General features: G+C 36.9%; 1 protein-coding gene across 4 annotated transcripts in view; it reads right to left on the reverse strand.

Annotated features, from left to right (window-relative positions):
* Positions 1-931: 931 nt before the first annotated feature.
* Positions 932-27,170, reverse strand: part of WAPL (WAPL cohesin release factor) — a 161,093-nt gene continuing 134,854 nt past the window's right edge. For 3 of the 4 annotated variants that reach the window (XM_076338290.1, XM_076338291.1, XM_076338292.1), the window contains 14 exons: positions 26,195-26,347; positions 25,823-25,959; positions 23,683-23,794; positions 18,118-18,345; positions 13,109-13,220; positions 12,006-12,103; positions 10,402-10,478; positions 9,032-9,207; positions 8,593-8,708; positions 7,713-7,874; positions 6,252-6,459; positions 4,973-5,061; positions 3,773-3,868; positions 932-3,380 (listed from right to left, as the gene is read on the reverse strand). In XM_076338290.1, coding sequence (XP_076194405.1) covers positions 3,315-3,380; positions 3,773-3,868; positions 4,973-5,061; positions 6,252-6,459; positions 7,713-7,874; positions 8,593-8,708; positions 9,032-9,207; positions 10,402-10,478; positions 12,006-12,103; positions 13,109-13,220; positions 18,118-18,345; positions 23,683-23,794; positions 25,823-25,959; positions 26,195-26,347 — 1,830 coding nt within the window. In that variant the 3' untranslated portion in view covers positions 932-3,314. The remainder of the gene's footprint in view (positions 3,381-3,772; positions 3,869-4,972; positions 5,062-6,251; positions 6,460-7,712; positions 7,875-8,592; positions 8,709-9,031; positions 9,208-10,401; positions 10,479-12,005; positions 12,104-13,108; positions 13,221-18,117; positions 18,346-23,682; positions 23,795-25,822; positions 25,960-26,194; positions 26,348-27,170) is intronic. The other variant, XM_076338293.1, reaches the window with a different exon arrangement.

The raw sequence follows: 27,170 nt of genomic DNA on the forward strand, positions 1-27,170 counted from the left end.
GAAAGCTAAATAATCTATGTGAAAGGCTATGACTCCCAAATCTTCTGTAGAAGCTTCACAATTGTCCTGGTAATCTGAAAATGCTGATGCTGTCTCAAAGCATCCACGCGTAATGCTTCCATTACATATCTACCGACAAAATAACCAAGAGGAAATACTTTTACTGGATGTTACGATTTTTTTTTTTTTAAACATTTGCTACCTAAAGCCGTATTTGCCTCCTACCGTGCCACATACTAATAACACACTGCTCCGTATTTCAAACCCCAGCAACATCCCTCCACAGCACAGAAATAAAGTTACATTACGCTGACGCTTGTTAAAGTGGCAAGAGATGACACATCACATTCAACTCGCTTTACAGCTCATGAATTATGGCACGTTGTACCTCTATCTAGTTGTATCAATTAAGAAAAGATCCACGGGAGAAAATCCATCCTGAAATTCATTCATATTAATAGAGAAACAGAGCAACGCTGGTGGTAATTTTCTCATTTTTCACTGAAGAAAGAAGCCATTAACACCCCCCATGATGTGACAAGTATCACCATAACAAGAACTGCCCCATTTCCCCTATGCTTCAGCACGTTTTTGTTATTCTAAGTGCAGCTCTTCAGAGCTGTTACATGCTCCTTCAGCTGAAGGATCAATACCAACTTGTGTGCAGAACTCCAAAGTGCATCAAGAGATTTGAGTACCTCGTCTCCGGAAAACATTAAGCCTCAGTGGGTTCGACTGACCACAGCCTCACGTCCAGGCACCGAATTTTGTTGTCCCAAGACGCCAGTGAAAGACGGAGCACTACCTTCAGGATGCTCCTCTAGTATTTTTTTCCTCTTTTTTTTTTTTTCCTGTTAACAATTTACCTGACGCTGCCTTCTTTCTGCAATCACTCAGAGGAGCATTTTATTACATGTTAAAAGACAAGATATGTATTGAAAGTAGCAATTTTATTTGAGTTAAAATTATTTACAAAAACCCAAAGACATACTTCATGAAACTGGTACAAACTATTTTTCCTGCCGTTGGCTTTTGCTCCAAAGATCACAGCTGAGAAATACTGTATAAAATAAAAATAGGATTGGATTCAGAAAAGTACTCTACTGTTCTAATTTCCAATTGAGAGTATTTACACAAATATTTACAATGGAAAAAAGTTACTTTAAAACTTTAATTTGCAAGTTGGCCTCAAGTACCCTTTAATGCAGAGTTATTTGAGGGTCTAGCACACAAAAATGCACTGCAGTTCACAGGGTGATTTCTCCCCCCACCCTCAAAAAAAATAATCTGCATTTGTCAGTGCTTGACAATTAGTTACATTTAAAAAAAACTGTTAAACACTGAGGTAAATCAATTCCCAAGCAATTACCAGTGTAACAAAGAAAGGTAGTTGTCCCTGCTTTCCCCCATCATCACATCTGTATTTTATTTTCTCTTGCCATCTCTCCACAGAAAACTATATAATCAATTTGAAATCCCATTATAAGTGAAAATCTCTAAAAATCAGAAACTAGATGGGCAAAATAGTCAATAATTTCCTCCTGATGTAGAACACTTACATACAGCTTCTCTCTCTCTCAATACTGAGTTTTTTTTAAACAAAGGGGAATACAACCTCAAAAACTTTTCTAAGTTACACTGATACACTAAGTTTTAGAAGGTGATGAGAGAAAACGCAAAAAAGTATGACCAACATAGGATTTTTGCAGCTAATCAGTTACTTCCTTACAGAATTCCCAACAATCTGCATTATCAAAAATAGGAAGACATAGAAGGCAGCCACTGTATGTAAAAAATTTACAGCTGGCACTGATACAAAAGCACGAGTTCTTAACTTTATACATGGAGATAACACAAGATCTAAAAGCAGGTTAGATTTCCTGTTATTTCCCCCTCATTATACACAGAACTAATATTTTTATGGCTTCAAGTTTTACAAATTCAATGGAATAACATGATGTAACTACCTATACAGGTATTTAAAAATGTCGATGAAGCAGATCTCAGAACAGTCTGCAAATATTCAAGACCAGCTTAATAAAAATAATTACCAATTCTGTTGGTCTGAATAATGAGTGCAAGAAAAAAATTGTTAAAAAAAGTCATGTATTTTCTGGGATTCTTTGTTCCACTTAAGTCTTCAAACACGATGCTTTGCTGTGAACTAGACCTCAGACTGAACAAAATCTTAGCTATATCAGCAGTTTAAGGCTTTGTGTTGTATGCATTTAAACTTTGTCATACTACAGAAGAATGAAATAGAAAGATTATGTCAGCTGGAAACATTAATCCCCATTGGTGTTTTAGCTTCTTTAAAATTCTTCCCCCTAAAACATCCAAATTCTTTGTACTGAGCATTATAAAATACATCTTGAGTGCTTCCTTGAAACAAATTAAAACAGCATTTCAAAGTTTCTGCTTATTAGAAGTGTAAACTACCCTGGGATTGAATTTTTTTTAAATTTTTTTTTTTCTTCTTTTTTTTTTTTTAACAGGGCACAACTTTTTACAGTTACTATTTCTTTTGTGGATAACATACCCTCAGATGGCTTTGTGTGTTTATGGGTTTGCATGCTTCTCGGAACTACAAAGTGTTACGGTCTATCAGTTTACAGTACACGGGCCATGACAGTTTTAGAACTGAGAAATAGTTCAACAACCTAATTTCAATCAAAACAGTATAAAAAATAAACTATCCAATCCTCGCCTCTTTGGATTCCAACAAATTTTAAATATAGACAGTAGTTAAAATCACAAAAGTATTTAAAAATTTATATTTTATGATTTTGGAATAATCTAGTAATAAAAAAGCAAGAGCAAATTAAACTCAAATAGGAGCGGTGCTGCTGTCCAGAACTTCTTTATTAGAACATTTGTTTGATACCTCAGTAGCTAAGCTGCCTTTGCACCTGGCTGGCATGAAACAGTGGCTCAACAGTAAACAGCAGTTGCACTATCAGCAGCAAGTTTTTCCCCTTGAAACTTGTCACGAACAAAGCAAGAAAAAAAAGATAGGGAGGGTAAACCCTGCCAAAAATATTTAAATACTGCACTGCATCATAAACAGCATGGTTTCTTTATTTATTTTCCTCAGAACCTTTTCCCCCTCATTTTTGATAGTTGCAGATTGATGTAGTAACTGTCTTTTAGAAAATGCTGAATGCATGGTTAAGAGACCAGGTAGCCTTAAAAATCCGAACACGAATGACACAGATGAATGCTCTTGGTATATCCTTCAAGGACTTCTTTCATGACTTCTTCTTTTGTCTAAGGGTAGCTCCAGCATTAGAGTGCCTGCAGCGGAAGTTAAGTATCTAGCAGTGTTCCAAGTATTCAATCACCCTAGAGATAGATTTCTGGCCTGTTGTTCCAACAGCACACTGGAAAATGTAACAGAAAACAGAAGTAACAAACAAGCTTTTGTAATACCTCTTTAAAATATTTGAGAGCTATGCTCATTTCAGAATTTTAGTATTTAGAATTACATATCGGTAAAAGCAATTAGGTTCAGGCAGAGGATTAAAAAAATATTTTCCTGACCAGTCACAATCAAACGGAATGAAAGCAGCTTCATTCCATTTACTACCAAAATTATGACAGACAAACGGCTCTTCAGTATTTAAAACCAGAGAATCATCCCGTGCTCTTCTAAAGACACAACTGAGAAATGTTAAATGCTTCTAAAAATACTATTAACTATGGACTATTAACAGAAAACACAATTACAAAAATATCTACATACACCAATTTAAAAAATATATATATTACTTACAGTAAGATTCATAAAACTGAGAAATTTTTTGAGCATTTCAGTCATTATCGAGAAGTCTCCTTCAGGTAAGTACTCCCTCACAGTAGTCACATTGATCTAAGAAATAAAACAACCTATTTTAATTTGGGAAATACTTTTCTGACACAGAACGGCGTTACTCTGCACGTGAGACGCAGTAAGACGAGTGTATTCACAGCATTATTAAGATGGCTTTTGCTGTCATCTCTGTGACTGAAGCCTTTCTTAAGCAATACTCGTGTGTTTATGGTGTTTACGTTTCTAGGAAACAACAATTGCTAAAATATCTTTTACTGTTGGTTTTTTTTTTTCCTAATTTGTTTGTTTGGTTTTTTCCTCCATTAAAGATCATTGCCACCACCAGACCTCCCCAGGACCTACAAGATTATCAAGACCTAAAAACCCCACCGGATTACTCTGCTGACATGGAGAGAATCTCCCATTATAATTGTTAAGGGTTGAGAATTATTGAACTTCTTGTCAGCACCACTCCAAACACTGAAATGGTACGGGAGCCAATGGGTCAAAAGGTACAGAACAGCACGTTGAAGACCATTTCTGCCATCACGGTAAATTCAGACAAGCCTGAAGGCAGGTCTAAACCTCATTTTCATTTGAGCCTACGTTTGACAGGAGAGTTTATGAAGTTCTCAGCCATCGCAGTTCCATATTTTTAACTTCAGCTTTCTATTATGTATTTCCAATTGGAGACACTCATCTTCAACTAATATGGACATATACAATTTAATGTAATTTCAATGGAGGAAAAAATAAAGCAGACTGACAAAAAAAGAATAAACAAGTCTGATGTTAACTTGCTTATTGAAACTACCGAAAAATAAAGCAAGCTTTTATGATTCTAGAACAGGGGAGCCAATTTTCCTTTGCCTTTCCAAAGTAAGTTCATTTGTGGGCTAAAACTAACAGCAAAGGGCAGAGAGGCGGAAGAGGTTAAATATTCAATTCCAACTGTTTTTAATAAACATACTGATGTTCAGAAAATTTGTTTTGGATGGAATACCTCTGGCAACTTTCCACAGAACTATATACGTCAAGGTAGCTTCATCAGTGTACTAGCTCACATTGAACCCTAATTTAATAAACCCATTTCAATACTGCAAATTATTACTTCACTAAAAATTGCACAGGACTTAAGAGCAAGTTATTGACTTAATCCCTTACTGGACTCTCTTGGCAGAGACAGCCTAGAAGCAATGCTGTGTATGAGGCCACAATGCAGTCTTCCATGTGCTTCCCAGCATGCTGAAGAGCTGTAAAGAGAGACAACCGAGTGTATTGTATTCTCTAAGCAGCTGGTATTTTTTACTGCTTCAAATACAATCTTTCATTATCACTTTTCAGAATTCTTTTTTCTGAAACAAAATGAGCTTTTGGACTGAGACTTCAGAGGCAAGAATCAGGCCAACTCCATACTTACTAACTCAGCAGCACATTCTTGAACAGAAAAACGGTGTTCATTGGCTTTCAATTCATTAGTGTTTTATTAATTGCCATTTCAATGTGCAAACTGTATGCTTTACACACGCAAAATACAAATATAAGTGTTTCATGTGATACTATAAGCCAGTAAGGCTTCCACCAATAGAAGTTTATTGTATCAAGGATAACAGATATATAGCACTTTTTGCTAATGACTCAGCATTTTGGGGCAAACCACAAATAGCCACAGACACCAGCTGTGGGAGCTACAAAAAGGAGGGAGGATATAAAGCAAGGTTGGAGAAAGTAATACACGGCACCTACTATTAGAAGATTAAAACACTATTAGAAGTAATACACTGCACCTACTATTAGAAGATTAAACGAGAAAGACTGAGGTTTCTGACCTGATACATTTTCCAGAGACAAACTACATAACTCAGCTTAGAGATACTCAAATTCCTGGAACAAGCTACCAAAGATGCAGCGCATCAAGGCATTACACAGGTACCCAAGATACCACCAATGGAGTGAGAAGAACGCGGACACAAAGAAGATGGGGACAGAAGAAGCACACATGCAAACAGGGTGGGGAAGAAAAAAAACCTAAAAGTAGCATGAAACGAGAATGGGTCATGATAGGCTGGAAAACAGAATTAAGGCAGGTCACTTTCAAGGACTGTTTCAGTAGAACAAGGCAAAGGCCTAAAAGCCATCCCTTCCAGAGTATTTCTCACACAGAATGTCGCTAAAAAGGGGTTTTGTTTTGTTTGGTTTTTTAAAAAGAACTGACAGAAGGTACTATTAAGAAATTAAAAAGAAGCGTAACTTCTTCCACTTCTCATGCTTCAGCTCTGAACTGCTCCTACTTATGACCTGTAACGGTTTCACCTGGGGGATACGCTGAGGAAATCTCAGCCCAAGAGACTGCATGTAGATGGGAAGCAGAGGACAAGGTGGGAATTTATGCAATCACAGAGCTCTTTGCCTTTTCTGAGCTCATCACAACCAGACAACATACCTTTATTAAGATCAAGTTCTTCATCATCTTCTTCCTTCTTATCTTTCTCTTCAGTACTATCTGACTTTTCTGTGGAGACCCACTGTATCTCCCCACTTGTCTCTTGCCATTCCCCACTCTTATCGTGCTGAGCAGTAGGAGCTTCTTTAATCAATTCGTCTGTCTGGCTCTCGGCCAGCTGTGCCGCTCGCTCACGCTCAAGAAATAGCTAATGGGGAAAATTTCAGGAGAATTTCTATTATAAATTAAACCCTAAACACACTGAATTAGTACTTGAAAGTTTATTTCCCCCCCTTCACAATTCACCCCTTAATACAGTTGGTCTCAATACTTTTCTTAACAATAGCCTTTTCTTCTTCAAAGGATAGTATAATTTACCCCAACACTAACGCTGCGCTCCACAGAAAAGGCCTCCCTCCCTCCCCAGTGTTGAACCAGTTGGCAGGCTCCTCTGGGGCATCGTAAATGTTTAACCGTTTTCTTTGAGACACAGCTTGAAGACTACAAGTTGCCATATTTTCCTGTCCGTTTTTGTTCTCTACCAATCCTCATTTTCTTTTCATGCTAGCTATCCCCCTTTGCTCTCTTAGCTTTTCCCTTGATATGTAAAAAGTAAAAATTTCAAAGAGTAATTTGAAATGACTTATCAAGGATGTGACTGAACCAGCAATCTCACATTGCGCACTTAGATCTTACAAATTATTTCCCAAACCATACAACCACCAGTTTTAAATACTGCTTTGCAGAGCTGTATATTAAGATATTTAATATTATTTTTGTTGTTGATTTTTTTTGTCTGCTGCTGGACAGTTATTTCACATAGTTAAATAGAAGAACTGCTAAAAGCATCCATAAAGTTATCTCAATTGAAATAAAAAAGTTGTACTTTAAAATCCTTTCAATTCTTTTATTTTAGTTTGCATGGTGGAACTCATTCACCAAAATTGTTGGTGGATTTTTTTTTTTTTACAAGCTAGTCAATACAACATTTAAGAATGCTGTTTCACATCCATATTCATTACATCCATATTTGACTGCTCTAAAAAAAAATCATGCTTTATAAAAGTCGCAAACTCCCATAAAGATAGTACTTTAAAAAAAAAATATCTATGGAACCAAAGTATACAAGACAAGAGCGGCTTACAACTTTTACAGCTGGTTTAAAAGAAAACTAGAAGTAAACTGTTTAGGAACAAGAAAGCTTTATGGAGCACGAGAGCAGCCTTTGGATGTCGGTAGTAATGGTACCACTGCCTTTTACCAGGAAAGCTGTTTCTGTGATGGACAGTACGGAAGAAGTCAGAGTTGTGAGCGGCACCCCTCTTCCCCCACTACGCTGTATTACTCAAAATACTAAACAGAAAAAAAACTTGACAAATCTTCATTGCTTAATTCTCCCTTCCCTTTGACAGTCTGATAACGAGAAATGGGTAACTGTTACAGGAAAAACACATTTCTTACCTGCACTAAAGCCTGAACAGCATCAATCTGTCCAGTTATCTTTAGGCTATCATCTCCTTCTCCCGTACAGAATGAGTCAAAAGAACATGATGTTTCCATATTGACAAGACAGTGCCTATTCCGAGCGCTATATTCTACTAGATTGATCAACAGACCCAATCCCTGCAAGAATTGGAGAGTCAAAGAGGATTATGCACATTAAAAAAGGGTAATTTGGCAAAAAACATCTATCCAGATAAATGTCTTCTTTAGCCCTTATCTTTCTGAGGATACATAACTTACTAACAAACCTTTATGAAACAGTCGGATAGACAGAGGGATCAGGATTTAAAGAAATATGAGGCAGAACTGAGATCCCTGTATACTACCACTTGTATGCAGGAATCTCCGTTTTTCCAATTCTGAACACGAAAACATTTTTAAAGATGAGATTTCATTTATAGATCAGGGAATCAGGGGTCCAACCTTCAGTCTACATTCTTAAAAGACCCTTCACGTACACAATTTCACTGTTGCTATTTAGGCCACACAGCCCCATTTTACATAAGATGAGGTAAATTTGACACAGCCTTTATCTCAAACAATAACATCCACCATATTTCTAAACTGAAAAGACATTTGAAAACTAGAGAATTCACAGACTTATTTAGCTGCATCTCTTTGTTCAGCTAGCAGTGCACTTTTTCCCACCAAACACAGGGAAAATGGTTAGAGCTCAAAACCACCAAATCCTTACAGAAACCTTCTTTAAGTACCTCACTAAGTATATCTATGGTCAATAACAACTGTAGAGGCTGCTCCTTAATTTGGAACCAGAGTAGTTAAATGCACAAGAAGGGGGCAAATCACCTTGTGTAATGTAACAAATACAATAGCTTACCAGCACCCGAATATCAAATCTCTGTTCTTGAGGTAGGAACTTTGGAACCTGAAGCACACAATTCATAGCTGTGCCTATCAGACCGTCTTGTTCACCTGTTTTTGTGCTACCCCATTCTGTAAACAAACAGAGTTTAGAGGCTCAGTTTTGAAAAGACTCATTTTCATAATTGTAAGCAGATTGGTAAAAACCTTTTGGCCCTAAAGACAAACAGGACTCTCTCAGCCAAAGCACGCACCTGAACACTTCACGCTTGCAATTACTTATCCAATTTGCAAAGACAAATTACTGATTACTGTAAAGCAAGCATCTACCATACATAACTGCGTTATTGCATTGTACATGGAAAAACCATAATGAGTATAAGAAAAGGGTTTACATTAATGGATTATTTGATGCTTTAGCACAGAATATACAGAATTCCATTTGTTTGTTTTACCGTTATCATTTGTTAGGTTGAGCAAGACACCAATGATGGCCCTCATACAGTCTTCCACTGCTTTACCCACATGGTTAGTTACGTTCTGGTGAGGCAGAGGCTTATTGTCTGGTAAACAGATACTGTCTTCAGCACGATTATATCGCTGGATTAACTCCTCACAATGCTGCAGTGCTCTGCGGGGAGAAGACGCAGAACAAAATTACCTCAACAACATACAGGACATTCCACCCTTATGCTCATTTCACCAGGAAAAAACCTCAAATACAGAGCTTATGCAGAATTTTTCTGATGCCCAGTCTGTAGGGAGAGAGAACAAACTTATCACCTATAAAATCTTTTATGAGCTCAGCTGAAATTGTGAAAACAAAAACCAGTAAAGCTTTGTGGCGTTGAGCTTTATCAGCTTGAGATTTCAAGAGAAGAAAGTTAATTTTTCTTTCCAGCTTCATCACATGGTCTTACCAAAAATATCTCCTCTCCCTACAAACCCAGCCCCTCATATCCTCTGACCATCAAGGCACAACATTATTCTGACAGTGTTATCTGAATGTTCTCTTGTTCTGTCCGTTCTGTAAGAAATAAATAAGTGACACATGACTTCCTAGCAGTAAAATCTTAATCTCATAACGCTACTGGACCACAGGCATGATTCTACTGCACAACATTAGTTTGATGTTAAACCGACAACACTGATTTCAATTAGAAACAAAACTAAAAATGTCAAAACCATATATTGGTCTAAATAGCATAGTAAACTGTGGGTTTGTTTGTTTTTTTTAATTTAAAGAAATACTCAAAATATTTAACTTACAACCATGAAATTATGTTTCCAATGAGGTCTGCAGAGTCAAATTTTCAGCTTAATTTGTTCTCTTACGAAGAGCAGTACAAGAGGGATGCAATCTCTGCCAGTCAACTGAGACCTCACCCAGATCGACAAATGGGTTAGAGGTGTTTGTACAAGCATCTTTGCCAGGGAGAACAGCTAAGAGCAGAATTTCACTACTCTAAATCTTAGTTACACTGTCAATTCTGTTATGCTCCATTCCAGTAAACACTTAAGCACAATGAAAACACAATAAATAAATCCCAGCTGTCCTCTTCTGTGTTCATACTAACTTGGTACAGAAGAAGCTGAATCCAGTTTGCAGCTTCTACAGAACCAACAATAGCAGCACTACATATTGGTAGTACTTGGGTAGTTACCCACACCCTCATCTAAACGAACTTTAGCATTACTTAATGAAAAGCAACAGTGGAAAGTAACGAGGGGTTCCCCCCCCCCCAGAATCTTCCAGTATAACAAATTTATTTTTTGCCCTATCATGTGCAGCACTCTGCAAAAACGTCTTTTTGTTACAACTTACTTAGCTGAGGAGACTATGAGTTGCGAGTCTTTGTATGCTATCAGATAGCTCTGATTTTCTGGATTATGCACAGTTACCTAAAAAGGGAAGGAGAAAGTAATATTAAAAATGGGACTTTTTTTCCTTGAAAGAGAAGCATTCCCTTCCACTACCACCCCGCTTTATTCAGTTCCACATTTCTTGGTTATTATCCAGTGTAATCTTTCACTCACCATTGTCCAATATTTCCTTGGAGTTTCCACCTTGTAATTAATCACACAAAATCGTGGCACTGGAGATAAAGCCATCTTCCCTGATACAGTAAGTACAGAAAAACTGTGTGGCAGAATGTTCTGTCACAGCAGAACCCTGAATCTATATCCTGGGACTACAGTGTCCCAAGTGTGTATGCATATATGTGTACGTAAATATATAAAAAAAATGATAACACAGAATAAAATTATATATGTAATGTTATTTTTAGGACTTGACATCAACTCCAATTCCGAGAGCTTATTATGCATCCAACCATAAAAATCAAGTTTTTCCTTGATTCCCTTGACTGAAATTCAGAATTGATTTTCAGAAACAGTAAAAGTTCTTCTCTTAAATTTGCACAATTTGGTGTGTTGATTTTTGTTGTCTCTCCCAAGTTCCTAAGGATCTTACTACATCACAAAACACCCTTAAGTTCAGATTTGAGTATTTTACCACTAAACAAGGCTCTTCTACTGTTGCTTGACAATTCCATCTATCAAACATAAAAGCAGGAATCGGATCTGAAAATTTTTCTCTCACTGTTCAGAAGGCAGGTAAAGAGCTAGGTGCCATTAATTTTTAAGTAGGCACCCTTGAATTAGTACTTCAGCAATTGTTCATCTTTCTCAGTTTTTAGCTTACTTTTACACTACCTTTGAGTCTGTCCTTCTATTTTAGTGAAGAAAACAAGTTACTGCTGTAGCTATTTGCCCTCTGACTTGGGTTTAAGGTGTTCACTAAGATTCATTGACCTGTACTCGGCACCTGGACGTCGCTTTCTGATGAGTGGAGATGTACTGCTAAAACATCACAGCACTCTTCTGCTTGCTTACCGCATCACAACACAAAAAGAGTAACACTAGTAACAAACATGAAATTCCGCAAAATGAGGTACTGTAGAGAAGCATATGCTCACAATTCTTGTCAGTTAAGCTCTGCAAAAGTACCATGTGTTTTAACACTATTCAAAGTTCTCATCAAAAAATATTTACCATCTCAATATACACGCTCAACTGATTACAGTACTAGTTTGACTTTCAGGGCAGTTTTCTCTTTCAGCGCTTAGCCAGCTGATGTTTGAAAGTAGCAACTCTTAAAATAGACATCAATTTATTGCTTCTAAGAAAATACCGCTTCTATAATGATGCGTTATTACTCGACACACACTAGAGAGTCAAAGGGTAAAAGACATTTTCAAACAAACATTCCAGGAACACTGATAAACATCAGAAAGTTAGTATCTTCCATAAAACATAACCAACATTATAGGGTTATTATGAAACTATATGTTGAAAGAAGGTAACACTGAAAAGGTCTGGCTGAGAAAAAGCAGTTTTCAGAAGTGCAGTGCATCTGCTCATACTCACGCTTTCTAAGACCCGTAAACATCTTTCTGCACCCCATAACGAAGCAACCAATTTCTCTTCATTTTCATCACTGCTTAGGTGATCCACACATTCTTTAACTAAACAACAAAAAGAAGTTGTTTTCCACTATCAGTAAGAGGTCTTCAAAAGCCAAGTGTACAAACTAACTAGCTACTCAGAGTTGCTATCAACCTTGTTTTAGACTTTACAAAACTGTAATACTAGGAAACAATCACAAAAACGTGATCAGCATTACACAATTTTTCATTTCTCCAAGTAAATTAAAAAAACACCCTTACAATTTTGGCTTTACAAGTTTGTGATTGTTGCCACAAATTACCTATCTGTATATTTTATTTTCTACTGACAACGAAGAGCTTGTACAGCACACGACTATGTTCCTTAACTGTAATGCACTGTTCTGTAGAAGAGAAAAGAGATTCAGCACGCGCACTCTCCCCACGCTTTACAAGTCTGAAACCATGTGCAAGTTGAACACTTTCATCTCGTCAATCCTTCCTTTGTCCACCCCTCCACTTACCTAAGACCAAGCTTTATCCAGCTCAAGAATTCATTTTAGAAATGCCCCTCTTCCTATCTGTGAGATGCTGACCCAAAACACTTAACCAAGACATATTTGTAAAAAAATAAGGAAACAACCCCCCCACCATTTCTTCTTGAAGGGCTGACTTCCTCTGGGATATTTAGCTAAAAAATACCAGGCCTGAAAATAACTCTAGAAGACTGTAAAGGAGATTTTACTCTAGAATAAGTGTGCTGTGTTTGTGTGCTGTACAGAGATATGTAACACAGTAATCTGTATTCTGCCTAAGCTTAAACCATTTTTAATCTCAGACATTATATGCAACACCATACACATTCTGTTTAACCTTAAAACTACTTTCAATCCCACGTGCAACAGATTAAAGTCACTAATATTTCCCAGTGACTTGATACCGAATTGTGTACTTTATTTTTAACATTGCTGTGAGAAATACGCAATGTTTCTATTTTTAACCACAGAAAATGAACATTAAGAAAGGCAAACAACTTAGTAAGATTCCGTAATTTTTCACACTGTCAAAGCAGCATCTCCAATATACCTTTATCTACAATATGATCAAGACCACCTAGAAGTCGCAGTTCTTCTTTAAACCAGTCCCCAGCTCGTTTTGAGGTGAGAGACAGTAATGTCTCCATTGCCAAATGCCCGGTCTGTGAAAGAGTTAGGTTCCAGAATTAGTGAAATCATCATATGCAGCTGTAGCCAATAGATCAAATCATACAAATACACGTCATATAAAAACCATAAAAACAGAGTTATAGGTTCTGAGGAGAACCACCACCAGAGGGAGCAAGAACAGATTGAAAAATATGCGTATCTTAAAAACCCAACTTGGTACTGATAAAAAGGTACTTTGCATTTTCAACTTTTTCTTGATTTTATTAATAGCTTAGAAAACCTAAGCAGCCTCCTTTCATCTGTTTCTCTTCTTCTCGAAAGACACAAGTGGAGGAAGGAAATGGACAAATCAGCCAGGCAGGAAAAAAAAACAAGAAAAGCCAGAGTGAACACTGCTTCTCTGTCTCCCAGATACATTGGCTCTGCCGCCTGTAGAATACATTAGATTCTAACGTAGGCATTTTGTGGTTTTAATTTCAAACTCATAGAAGATAGCAATTAAACTAAAACACTGTAGGAAATCTTACTATATTTACCGATTTTTTTTTTTTTTTTTTAGAAAAAAGAGGAATTCATATCAAAATTCAACAGCAGCAAAGATAAATTTACTCCCTGCAAATGGAAGTTGACGAGATTTTAAGTGATTATCTTAGTTAGTCCCCTGCAATGTTTTTAACCAAAACTAACACCATTTATAAAGCCAAGACTATAACTCGTTTTTCCAAAGGCCTCTAATAAAAGGCAAGTGTTAATAATAAAACATATACATACGTATAAATTTACACCTACACATACGTATAAATTTACACCTACACAAAAGGGACCGGTATAGACTTAAGATCTCATTAACGCCAGCTGAATTTAACCACTCAAGTTATCTTCCCTCCCTGACACATTTGATTTGTAATGCTTCAAGGAGGGCTGTGCTTATTCTGCGCTGTGCAGCATGTTCCAGGACACCAGTTCAAACCTCAGCACCTCCTGGGAATAACAGTACTCACCAGGCTTGAGTAAACACCCCACTGTCTTGGAAAACCAAGTTGTAAATGGTATGAGCCCCCCCCCAACAGCTTCAGCTGCTTTCCTTGTTTTCAAAATACCGATTTCTAAGGAGGAAAAGAAAGTTGAAGACTAGTCTTGATAAAGAAGAGTTACCACCCAAAGTTAGTTATCTCCTTTTTTTAGGAGCAAGCTCTGCAGCTCACTGCCACTGCTGAGCATACAGTTAGTAACAGCACTTCTCCAATGTACATGGAGGTGTCCTTGGGTCGTGATAGTGTTACGGGGGACAAGAGAACACAAGCAGCAGCAAATCTACAATAGGTCATTCCTCCCCTAGTCAGCAGCATCTTAATTCCCCATCACAGAGGAAACAAAGACAAAGCTGCAATTACTCCTGCAACTGTTTCACCACCCAGGGAAACTGCTAACTACCTGCAATCGCCAGCAGCCACTCATCCAGTCTTCCCACAGGAGGGACACTAAACACACTTGGTTACAGAGTGTTCTCATCTCATCACTGGGAGATACAAGATCCAAAACCTCACACGTTTAAAAACTGTAAGTTAAAAACAAAATGCTAAAGAAGATGAGGATATTTTAAGCAATGGGTGGAGAACTTCCCTTCTGAAGCCAACCAAACGAGACAGCATTTTGAGGGAGGAGGGGGGAGAACCTGAAGACAGCAGTGTGACAGATCCCTAGCTCTCTGACACTTTCCCATCCTCTTCAGATGATTCCGTTCACTTTTATAGTTTGAGCTTGAAAATATTGTAACATGGATATCTGAAATCATGCATAACCTAATCCAGATTGATAGAGCTGACTAAAAAATCTCCTTAGAGATCTTAAGGGCTACAAAGGATTTAGTTAACTTCCTAAATACCTTTACCATGAAAGTTCAAAGGCCACACAATACTTAAAATATGGTGCTTATTTTTCTGCCAAAGGGCACCAAGGCTTCAAAAAACTCCAGGAGAATACAATTTGATATTTATACCACTGGGCATAAGAACAATTTTCAATTTTTTTTTTTTTTTTTTAAAGGAAATGAATCAAACCTTGTAACCCTTTTGCTTTTGAGGAAAGTAATCCATTCTATCCAATTTTTATGTCAATTACTATGACATTTTAACACCAAAGGTTCAAAACATGGTTCCCTTAAGCTTTCAGCCTTATGCTGAGAGTGAAAAACAGAATAACCCCTTTCACCAACTGAAAAGAGAAGTCACTTCTGAAGGTTTTCGTTATGATGCAACAGAGAGGAGCTAGCTGCAAGCATCAGCTACCGAGGGCTGTGCTGACTGACAGGCAAGTGCCATTTGCTAACAGGAAGGCTAAATTCTTCAGGTTTTATCTTCTTCTAAGCCAGCAAAAAAATCCTGGAACAAATTCAACCTACAGAGAACTCCTTTTCAATTTCTGGGTTTACATTTTTAATGTTCATAAGCAGTCTAGAAAAAAGTACCCTTTGAATACCTGAGTACTCAAAAATTAGTCCTATCTAACTTCTAGTCACACAAACAACATTGTCTGTGGAAAGGGATAGGCAGTATCGATCATCTTCGTTTGATCTGTGTAAGATTCAAAAAAAAAAAAAAAGAAGGTGTAACCCATTAGTCAGAAACTGGAGTTATCAAAACATCTGCTGCAACCCTTCTGTTTCTCAGTGGATACGTCTGAGTCTGAAAAAGCACAGATCTTTTCTTTACCCCCAGAAGATTTGCATTTTTGTTAGCGTTTTCTGCCTGTCATCTGGTACAAAACAGAGATTACTTATTATACCTCATGACAGAGATCTATGTGAAAGCACCTTTATCTTCTACATATGAGGTTCATTATTGTCTCAACTTACCATTGCTACTGTCATAAATTGGAAGAGAACCTAATCATCTCGTTTGGCTTGCATATATTCTCTAAACACTATATAGTCTCTGCTTCTAGATGGTGCAGCTGGGAGGGAACCAGTTTCCATCTGTGAGGTACTACAGTATTCAACACATTTACAACAACAGCTCGACATAATTTTAAGAAATAGTGATGCCTCAGGAAAAAAAAAACCACAACAAACCAGCTGAAACGGATGGCCTGTGATAATATTAATCTTTACTCATGGACAACTTCCTCACAAGACAGAGTCCCCTTTAATATATCCTCTCCCTTTAAAACCCTTGCCTAAGAAAACACAAGAACAGAATTACAGTTCATAAAAAAACCCCATCAAGGCTAGCTCAGATTATGAATATGAGAAAAGCTCAAATGGGAGACAGTGGTCTGTGTGGCTGGATGCTTCAGCAATGAGGAACCTGTACCAGCTGTTCCGTGCTTAATAAAGGGAGCTGTCTTACATTTTATAGTGCAAAAGATATCCTGGCACTGACAGACTGTGACCTACGTGAGCCGCCTTCGGTGCCAAAACAGCACTGAAATAAGACACCGATTATACCAGTTCCTAGCTGATCACTACCTAGAGAACAAATTTCATTCTGTGTCGGTATCTTCAGATTGTACCACGTGAATTCACAGAGTAAGCTGAAAGCAGAGAAAATAATCTCAAATTCATTCTTCTTTTGCAGATTTCAAAGGCCAGAAAATTAATACGAGCCCCCTACCTGCATGTTTCATAGGTTTATAGGAAACAAGCCTAAAACTGAAACTCTTGAAACAATTCTCCTTTGTCACCACAAACTGATTACCAAGGTTAAGAATTATGTCATATTATCTTCCTCCCCCAAAATTCAGCTCTTTCTACTGCTACATAATACTGACTTTTCATACCAATTCAGCTATTTGTTCCATAGCTAGAATTTTGGGAAAAAAAGCCAAACCAAAACCAACAAAAAAGTCACTAAAACTGCAAAAGAAAATGCCAGCTCAACAAGGCGTATCATCTTTTAATCTAACCTAAGATGGAATACAATCTTAACTGCAGATTACTGGCAGGAGTTGAAACATTACTTGCAGAGATAAAGCTCTAAAAAGCTCTCTTCATAAACAGTATAATCAGAAGCTTCTCCTGTCAGGTATAAGTATTACATGAAAAATGGCAAAAACCTAATAAGAATCTTTAAAACATTAAAAGAATGTATTACTCAATGTTAAAAAATTAAGACCATACTAACATCTGTTATACTGAAATATGGTGAAAGCAAAACCACATTACTAATTTTTGCCATCTATGATCACTCATCTAGTCAATCTGTCACTAACTCTTTAAATACATTCTTTTTAAAAGATTTGCAACTTATCCTTTGTTTTTCAAGCTAGCTTGATGCTAGCATCAAACCATGGCCAAATTTATTTTTAAAGAAAAAACAGTTCACTCTGTTGCAGCTGAAGACACATTCATAAAACACTAGTATGTTTGAGAAATGAAGGAAAAAAAAAAATTCATCCACATTTATGGTAATCAACAGATCTGCCACCATACTTTGGGCAGAGAGAAATCAATTTCTGTAGGACCGATTGTTATTTTTTTTAAATGGGGGAACCTGCAGCACATTTTCAATTTAACACACGATACTCTTATTCCCATGTAAGAACCCCTATTGTTTGTGAATGTATATATAAAAATTTAGGCAAAGAAACAGAGTCAAATAATCTAAACATGGTCTTTAAACACATGGTTATTTCAAGTATTACTTGTTTTTAATTGCTACACCTTTAAACTAGTTACCCTTAGCAGGAGCGAATGGTGAATCAGACAGCTGAAGAACACTGTAACTTTATCCTGCTAACAGCCTTTCAGAAAGGAAATTTGAAATTTAAAGAAGAAAATACTTGCAGTGCAGTCATATATACACAGAAGGTAGACAAAAATGTCATGACTCCTTAGCTGGGAGATATGAGATTAAGGATGATGCTTATAAGTTCCATTTTATTAAGCATTCCACTACTGCCAAGGCTTTCAAATAAAAGCATGATACCCACCGTGATGTTTTCGAGATCAAGATGTTTGTTGTGAACGGTTTCACAGAGTCTCCGAATTTTTTCCTTAATTTTATTCATGTCTTTTTCATTCAGCAGCTTGGCAGAAGAAGCATCTTGTTCCAATTCCAAAAGCCGTATCATCAGATCTAGACTAGCTCTGTCTAAATCCATGTTCAAACGATCTCTACTGAGGATGTACATTAGAGCTGCTGTACAAAGGGACAAATTCTTGGGTTGGGAAAGGAAAGAAAAAAGAGTTAGTTTTTAATAATCATGTTAGGCAGACCTTTTACAAATTTTAATAAACAAGCTGAAGATTTACGAAAGAAAAAGCCTGACAAGTCCCAATCTACGCTAGCACTTGCATGAGTACTTACCGTTGTACATAGATTCCTTCTAGCAAGTTACTAATGCATTCTCCTAACCAACAAAACTGAGACATCAACCACTTAATACATTTACAAAACCCTAGTAGAAAAGCAGGGTTTTCTGCTTTTAAGGGACTCAGTGCTGCAGACAATAAGAAACAGTAACTCCAGTAACACAGCATTATAGAAGAGACAGATGGCAGGGGAACAAAGTGAGAAAGCACAGGGTACATGGCAAGGTAGGTGAACGTTCTGTTTCGATGGGATAAGCTGGTGACAGCACCAGAAAATACAGAGGTCATGGGGACAGTCTTTGCATGTGAAGGGAACATATAAACCCAAATCAAACCAAAACAAACAAATAAAAAAAAGAGAGCCTAGTGACATACATTCTGATTCTGCCAAGCAGGTCTGTCAGTCAACAGTTTACCCAAACCTTTCCAGCATAAACACATTTAATTTCCAGGGGAATCCTGCTTTTTGGAAGTAGCCAGAGTACAAACCAGCTTCCCCCCCCTGCCCTGCCCCCATCACTCCTTAACAAGTAAATGTTATTATCTTGACCATCCCTATCTTACACAGAATTGGTGTATAGGGACCTCTTACTGGCTAAAGAATACTTAATCCTTCTTCAAGAAGGAATTAAATTTCATCTTTGTGAGGATTCAGAAAAGCAAAGGCAGAAGGTGACTGTCAGGAAGGGACAAATGACAGTGAAGAGATCAGAGCAAAGCTTTCTGTCCCTAGTGCTGGTAAGTACAGCACTTGCACCAAGAGACTCATCTATCCAAGTGAGCTCCAAGTTATGGTAAAGAAATGTTCATGGAGAATTGAGTTGTGCTGGGCAAAATACTTTCAGAAACCTTTGACGATATCTGGAGGAAAAAAGAGCTGGGGGGGGGTGGGTGGGTATGCGTGTGTCTTACAGAGTTCAACTCTCAAGAGTCAACACGCTGCATGCATCTATTCCATTTTTTTCTGTACAAAGTAGATTAAAAATGGAGACAAACTAATTCTGGGATGTGAATGTTGTACAGCTCAACAGGAAAGAGCAGAATTTCTGTGTCATAGCAGATTAACATCTTGTTTAGAGTTCAGCCAACCACCAGAGCAATCATTAGCTGCTTCTGTTTATTTTAGAAGCAAGTAATAATCATACCTGGTCATACTAAGCAGCATCAGCATTTCCAAAACAGGATTAGGCAGCTGACAGTCTATCAAAAGCTATGTTAAAACTCCTTCCTATCTGAGCCAAGGAAACCCTCAGGTGGATAAAGACTTTAATCTGACTAACTACCAAAGATGCATTTGGAATACTGAAGGGAGGAAGCAAGAGTTTCCAAATCTGCATCATGAATACAACCTCAAGACACAGGGTTGGTTAAAAAAAAAAAAGAAAAAAGAAAAAAATCTCAGCTGTGAATATCACTACTCCAGCCTTGTCAGATATAAGGCAGAAAGCAATCTACGCGGCTTGTCTACATAGACAGGGTATACATTGTTTTCCCTTAATTTCCATTAACTTTCTCCAATAAACCTTGCAATTTTATCATTTTAATTATAGAAATTGTTTACTCTGGATTTACTTGCAACTGGTTTAAACTGTAAGAAATTTCAGGTTCCTGGAAGAAGACTCTGTTCCTTCAGAATGACAGTTACTAAACAGGACATCAGAGCACATGCGTTCCAGAGAAACCAAAGGTTACTCCGCTAACCGTTGTTCAGCCAATGTGGGACCTAATAAAGCAACATCTGTGAAGAACTGTTTTCTAGGGACCAGCATTATCTAGGTGAGCTTCCTGGTTTTAAAAAAAAAAAAAAAAAGCTTAAGCCCCCAAAGGAGTTTCTATCAACTAGAAACTGTGCAGCAGCTAATAGAGGGAAACTGCTGAATTTATGATCTGGGCTGCCAATATTTAGGCATTTCAAGAAGACTGTTCAAGACTGTTCTTAGATCACTACTCAGAAACGCTTTACAGATACTCCAAAGTCTGATAAGGGCAATCACACTCATTTTATGAGCCCTTGCCTGTCCCAGGCTCCCTTCTTTGCAATCCAACCGACTTCCTATCACGCAGAGAGTAATGGCCCTCCCTCCGCGTAAGCTCTGTCAACACTTCCCTTCAGACCTTCCACCCAGGTTTTAAGATACTTAAATGTGATCAGAAGGGACCCAAGCAGGGGACTAAGGCATTATACAGAAGGTTTCAGGCTGCAGGACTGCCAGAAAAGCAAAGAGGAGTGGAGTAGCTATGTGTAACAAGAACTAGGTTCCTACAACAGCATATATACAGGAGGCGATCAGGCCAATAAGCCTCCAAATGCTGACGTGGAACAGAAAAATAGTGATGTTGCCAAAGTAAGGACCTCAAATGTGAATAGTGCTTATAGTGTGGAACAAACCTACTTCAGCTATGTGCCGGTCATATGGGTTTCCTAAAACTAATTTTTCTTAGTCCCTATAGGCAAGTTGGTTTCATCTCTTGAATATAACAACTCTACATTTCGCTCTGATCTTCTGTAAGTGTTAAAAACAGTTAGCCACGTTATCTGAAAGCTATCTCATGCCCTACTATACACAGAATTCTGAGTTGAGAATGAGGGGAAAATTGTTAGTACAACTAATTTTTGATCAATATCAAAATTGATCAATATCCTAAAAAGCCAAAACAACTAAAGAACCCAATCAAACCCTCAAAATCCCACCCTTGTGGATTGCAGTAGTGAAGCTGGTTTTTTGGGTGGGTTCCCCCCCCCCCCCGCCCCGTTCTATTCCTCAAGATGCTTAAAACACATTCTGCTTCCAAACAAATGTGGAAAGGAGAAAAAAGTAAAATAAATAGAATTTGCTCTAGACAGAAATCTTATGGCATATCTAACTATGGAGTTGCACTCCATACTTCTACAGAATTCAGGAAAACATCCTAGTTGAACATATACTCCAGAAACAGCAGACCATTTACACCCACTCTCATCCTTGTCTTCCCTTGCTTGTTCTATTTATACTCCAGCTTGTGGGAACAGATGGTTATTTTCTAGGGTTCAGCACTACATTTAATGCATTTTTTTTTTAATTATTCACATGCTGAAGACATTATAAAACCACATTTCTGTGCTTAACTACTGACAGCTATAATGAAAACAGTTTTTCTTTTAAAAATTAGTAATACTCCAAAACCTTTAGAGCACAGCTGAAGAGACAGTCAGTTAAAAACTGAAACTGTAGCTTAAAGACAGATCTACAAGAAAAATTCGGTGGAACAAGTAATTTTCACGTAAATATTTTGGGGCATAGCTCAGTAAGATAACCGGTTATTTTGTTTTCCTTGCTGGTTAAAAAAATACCTCTGCAACTGCTATTTTATATTCTTATGGAAATGTCGAAGTCCCCTACTTTCTCAGTCTATCCCATTGTATCAGTACAATGAATGCAGTATACACTCATATTTGTTTCCATTAGCAATGTCATTGCGGCAGTCTTCCCATCCCCAAAATACTTTAAAGAAAATATTAACAAAATAATTGTGGGGTTTTTTCCCCCCCAGTCCTTATTCATCTTAAATGGATTTGAGCCATGCAAGCAAAGCCTAGTGTGATTTATTATTCTTGAGTTACTTTGCACTGAGATTTAGCGGAGAAATTTCTATTCATTTTGAACAAGTTAAAATTTTAGTGAAATAATTAGTGAATGAAAGGGTAGTATATAAAGACAGCAAGCTTATACAGCGACGGTCATTGTTGAAGCATATACTGTCAATAGTTAGAGCATATATTTAGCATTTATTAATAGTAGTTTGATAAATCAGTGGTTTTGTAATACTGTATAACCTGTACCAAGAACGCACTGTAACTATACTAAAACATTGACTACCTTTTTTTTTTTTGGCTGACAAAAGGGAGAATTTCAAGTATACTGAAAATAGCGAATATAATCAATGCTTTTTGTTACTGCAGACTAATAATAGCATGCAATTTCCTTTTGAACTGTATGTGCTAGTTCTTTTGAAAATGAAGGAATAATGGTAACTGTTAAAAGACAGCCAAAAATACACCGAGTAAGCTTGTACGTTTTCCAAGGAACTGTAGCTGTCCTCTGCAGATCTCCTGCAACTCAGTGGTGGCAACTGTCCTAAATAGCTTTATTTATTTCTAGTATCACTCGGCACTATTTTGACAGCTTACAAAATAATGAATGCATTGAACCTGGTTCCTACATTTTACAGTTAGCCATTGCTGATTTTTGAGGGAGATGGAAAATAAGCTATTATTCTAAATTAAAGCTCTACAGCTTTTTTCCCCCACCCACAGTAAGATGTCAAATACAATCTCTTAAATGTCTATTTCTGTGGGTGCAAAGTTTCCTTCTGCATTGTACGTCATTCTTCTAGAGCTATTAAATAAAAGTAATAAACATGACTGGATATACATATCTACTGCCCACTTGAAGTAACATTTCCTATGTTCAGCTTTTGTAACAGTACCTCAAGGGATACCCCACAGAGGCACGGTTTCCAACTGCTGGAAAAATAGTATCACCCGCAAGGAGCGTTTTCTATTACAGCTGAATTGAATGTGTAAAGTTGATAAGAAGGAAAACCCAAACCGCTTCAGCTTTTAACTCTCGGGTCATGTTACTGCAAGTAGTTAAAATTTACCTTTCCTAGATTTGTCGTAGAACACTGCACATACTCAAGGCATCCTACAACTGCAATTACAGCACTGCTCAAGGAGACAAGCACAGGACATGAAAAATGCCCCACAACAGCTACAAAAAAGGCAATAATTCACATACAAGCAAGTCTGGAGATGAGCACTTAGAGCCATCTTTAAATATAAGGAGAAAGGATTCCTTTCAAATGTATTTTATTTGAAGGAAATTATAAATACAACAATAAAACTATTAAAAAAAGCTTAAGATATAAAATAGCAATCCAAAGCACAGTCAGTTTTTCTTAAAAGCTTAAATGATTTTTTAATAGAATTTCCAAACCCAGAAGCACATAAACAGTAGAAGGGGAATTTGTCATTGGAAGGCAGGTGCTCTTATTTTCCATTTCACTACAGATTTCTAAAATGGAGCCACTGATCCCAGATGCACACTATACCGGATGCTTGACCTTCAATTACCTGTACACAAAATTCACACAAAGTAGACAGGTATCATCAAACTTTAATGAAACACACAATGTATCCATACCTGATGGTGTTGGGAATCATCCAGTGTTTTGAAAACCATGGCTACCATCCCATGTGCTCTCAGATGCATTCGGAAGCTGGGCATGGCGCACTTTGTCGCCAAGCTGATTACACTAGAGAAAATTAATTCTGGATTAGAACAACTAAAATGAACACATTTAAAAAAAATGGCAGATAAACAAGTCTACAACATGTGACTGACCATATACCTCAGACCCCGACAAACTCTGTCAGGATGTTTCTTCTAAAATTTGTATAAGGCAAGTTTGTAATTGGTGAACAGGGCAGCATTTTATTCAACAGTTGCTTACCAGCACCAAACTATGCCTGCTTTATTTCAAGGTTGGCTAAAACCAGGATTTGAAACGGTACCCTGAACTTGCTTCTTTCAAGCAAAAGTTGAAATAATTTCAGACAGTTAAATTGAAAGTAAAGTGTTCATGGACTAAGCACGAAGCTCTGATTTAGAGGCACAAGAGAGCTTATTATGGATCAAGGCATTATCAGAAATTATAAACGTGAGCTTCCATCGCTAGATAACAGTCATCTAAGTGACTGATTAGTCCCGCTTATGCCTGACAATACTTTTACAAAAAAACAAATATTTTTAATATTTATTGCTGCATTTATGGCTGATGGAAATACTATAGATTTCAGGAAAAATCTGACAAATGTATTAGTCTAATCAGTAAACAGAATAACAGTTCTATTTTAAAAATAGAAGTCTTCCCATAGTTTTATTAGCAAGCTGTCTGCCATTTCTAGCACAGTGCAACATATAGACTATTAAAAATACATTGCTTTTAAACGTGGAGTAATGTGGGAGTGATTCTGCAATCAAGTCTTCCATGACTGCTGAGGAATCTTATTATAAAAGATTCATACAGTATCGTCTTTAAAGAACAAGTGGTCTTTCCGTCTCCAATCACAACAGCACCAGTTAGAGCTTACCTATCAGTCTCTGATTCTTTTATGTCTATTCCTATCCTTACACATTGATTTCCTTTGGAAAAATACTTTTCTTTTAATTTGTTAACTGGAAGAAAAAATTTTTATGGTGTTTATACAAGTTACATTCCATGATATAAATTTGGAAAGTAAAAAAGTCAGCTTAAGATCTTAGGAAGCTTGCCATATGAGCAAACTAAGTGCACTCAATACAAAAAACACTCCTAAACTATCATTATGGTATTAATTTATTCTTATCATTATGTACATACAAACTGGATAATAGATTTCTTGTGTTTGTACTCCAGAAACAACATTCATTGCTAGTTTTTTAGGAACGTGAAGAATAAATTTTTAAAATAGCTCTCTTAAAAGCGTATAAAGCTTTTTCTCATCCACAGTCAAATCTCAAGTAAAGTGTCCTCAGCATCTGTCTCTGTGGATTCAAGTTTCTCCTTCTCTACCATTTTAGTTTTGCTAAGCAGAGAGAAAAACTTGCAAGTATTTAAAAAAAAAAAAAAAAGATTATTACATGGTTACAGAACATCATTCCAATTACTTTTATGTCCAGGGAATGGATACCAATATTAAGCTATAAACTTTTTCAAAGCAAGACTAACATTTTGGATACAATAATGTGTAGCTTGAATATGAATAGTGCAATGAGTAGTTCAAGACAACTTAGGGAAGCTTCCAATTAATTTTGAGGCCACGATACTTGCAGTGGATGCTAGCTATGTTATTTCTCAACAGAAGATAAAGAACAGGTGGTTGGAGTTAAACACTACCCCCATATTGCATTAGTTCTAGATTATAGCCAGCAAACTTTCCAGTCTTAGGGATTTTATTTTAGAATTGAATTTTGCATTAAAAAACAGAACAGACATCACACATAAGATTGCACTAAACAAAGAAAAGTTATCAGAAAATATTTTTTTTTCATTTATAGCAAGGAAAGCAAGTGTGCTGAAGATGTCTCTTACTGTACAATTTTCTATTTCATCTTCCTAGTCATACTAGTTTCGATTATTCACAAATCATCTTGATGATTGTTCTCAATTTTTATTTTTTATAGCAGAAGTGCCAGGTAACTACCCAGACAACATTTTAAAGCATGGTCACTTCACTGATGAATATTTAATTCAATATCTCTTTTACATGTAAGTTCAGTGTTTTATATTAAGATATCTTACCTAAGGCAACGTGTGTTTAGGGGCTGATTGCTCTTCAATCCACTTAGCAAGTACTCAATATCATCTGTGAACTCTTGATTTTCACCAAATTCCACTACATCATTGAAGTGCTTTACATGCTGAACAACAGTGTATAACTGGAAGAGACAAATATTTTGACCTAGGTAAGTTGCTCTTGGGATTGATTATAAGCTTAACAAGTACAGTTTAAAATCTATTCAGTTTTGAGTGCAAGGAAACATTAAGAAGTTAATGAAGGCCATTCAACTATTTAGATAAAAATATCATTTTTAATAGGAAGTTGACACTGTTCCTTCAGTACTTAGGATTACCAATAATTCTTTATCTTAAAAATTTGTTAAGAATACTTACTTCTTTGTCTTCTTTCCTACATTTCAATGCAGTTACTATCTCTTGATAGGGCTGAGTAGGTATTGTCACAGTTTTTATCACTTTGGGAGGTGGTGCAGGAGCCTTAAAAACTCCATCATCTTTATGAATTGCCTCCTTTGAAGATAGCCTTACCTATTAATAAGAAAGTGCTAAAATGGGCAGATGTTTTGAGCATGTAAACATACACTAAATACATCAGGAAACAGTACAGGTGTGCAATTGTCAAACTCACATTTTGGGACTATTTAGTCCTTGCCTTATACTACCAAGATGTACCTAAGCTGTGTGATAATGTACCTACTCTTAAAAAAAAAAGTCAGAAATTATATGCATTTTTAAATACAAAATCAGTTCTAAGTAGTGAGAAAAGCTCCAGTGGAATTCTGAAACTAAAAAAAAAAAAGGGGGGGGGGGGGAACTAAACTGGTTCCTTAAGCTTTAGGGTAAGTGAACCAACCAAGTTCAGTGTTTAAAAACAATTAGTTATTGATACTTACAAGTATCTTACCCTCTTACACTGGAGCTTCCAAGATCAACTAAGTTGGTTGCTATACTGAACCATCATTTAGTACCCTGGTCTGGATACGAGCACAGCATTGAGCAACTACTGTCTCCTGAACTGAAAAACCTCTGTGCCTACTGTTCTCATCTCTAACTACTGGAGGCTACCGCACTACTGTACTCAGGGTGTAGCTATCAGAAAACTGACCTCTTCTACCTGATACTCCAAACTGTATTTCACCTGTAGGTAGAAGACTACCAATATAAAATTTGTAGCACCATAAAAAATTGCCACACAGAGAAATAAGAGGCATGGTGCATGCCTCAAACAGGTAGAGTATGCTCTTGTAAATTCATGGTATTCTCTGTACACTGGCCTTATTCGTGTTGTTAATATTTTAGGAACAATGTAGTATAGCATGAAATACAGCAAAACCTATTCTGAACTTACAAC

The sequence above is a fragment of the Aptenodytes patagonicus genome, chromosome 5, assembly GCF_965638725.1.
Source record: "Aptenodytes patagonicus chromosome 5, bAptPat1.pri.cur, whole genome shotgun sequence".
Taxonomy (NCBI): Eukaryota; Metazoa; Chordata; class Aves; order Sphenisciformes; family Spheniscidae; genus Aptenodytes; species Aptenodytes patagonicus.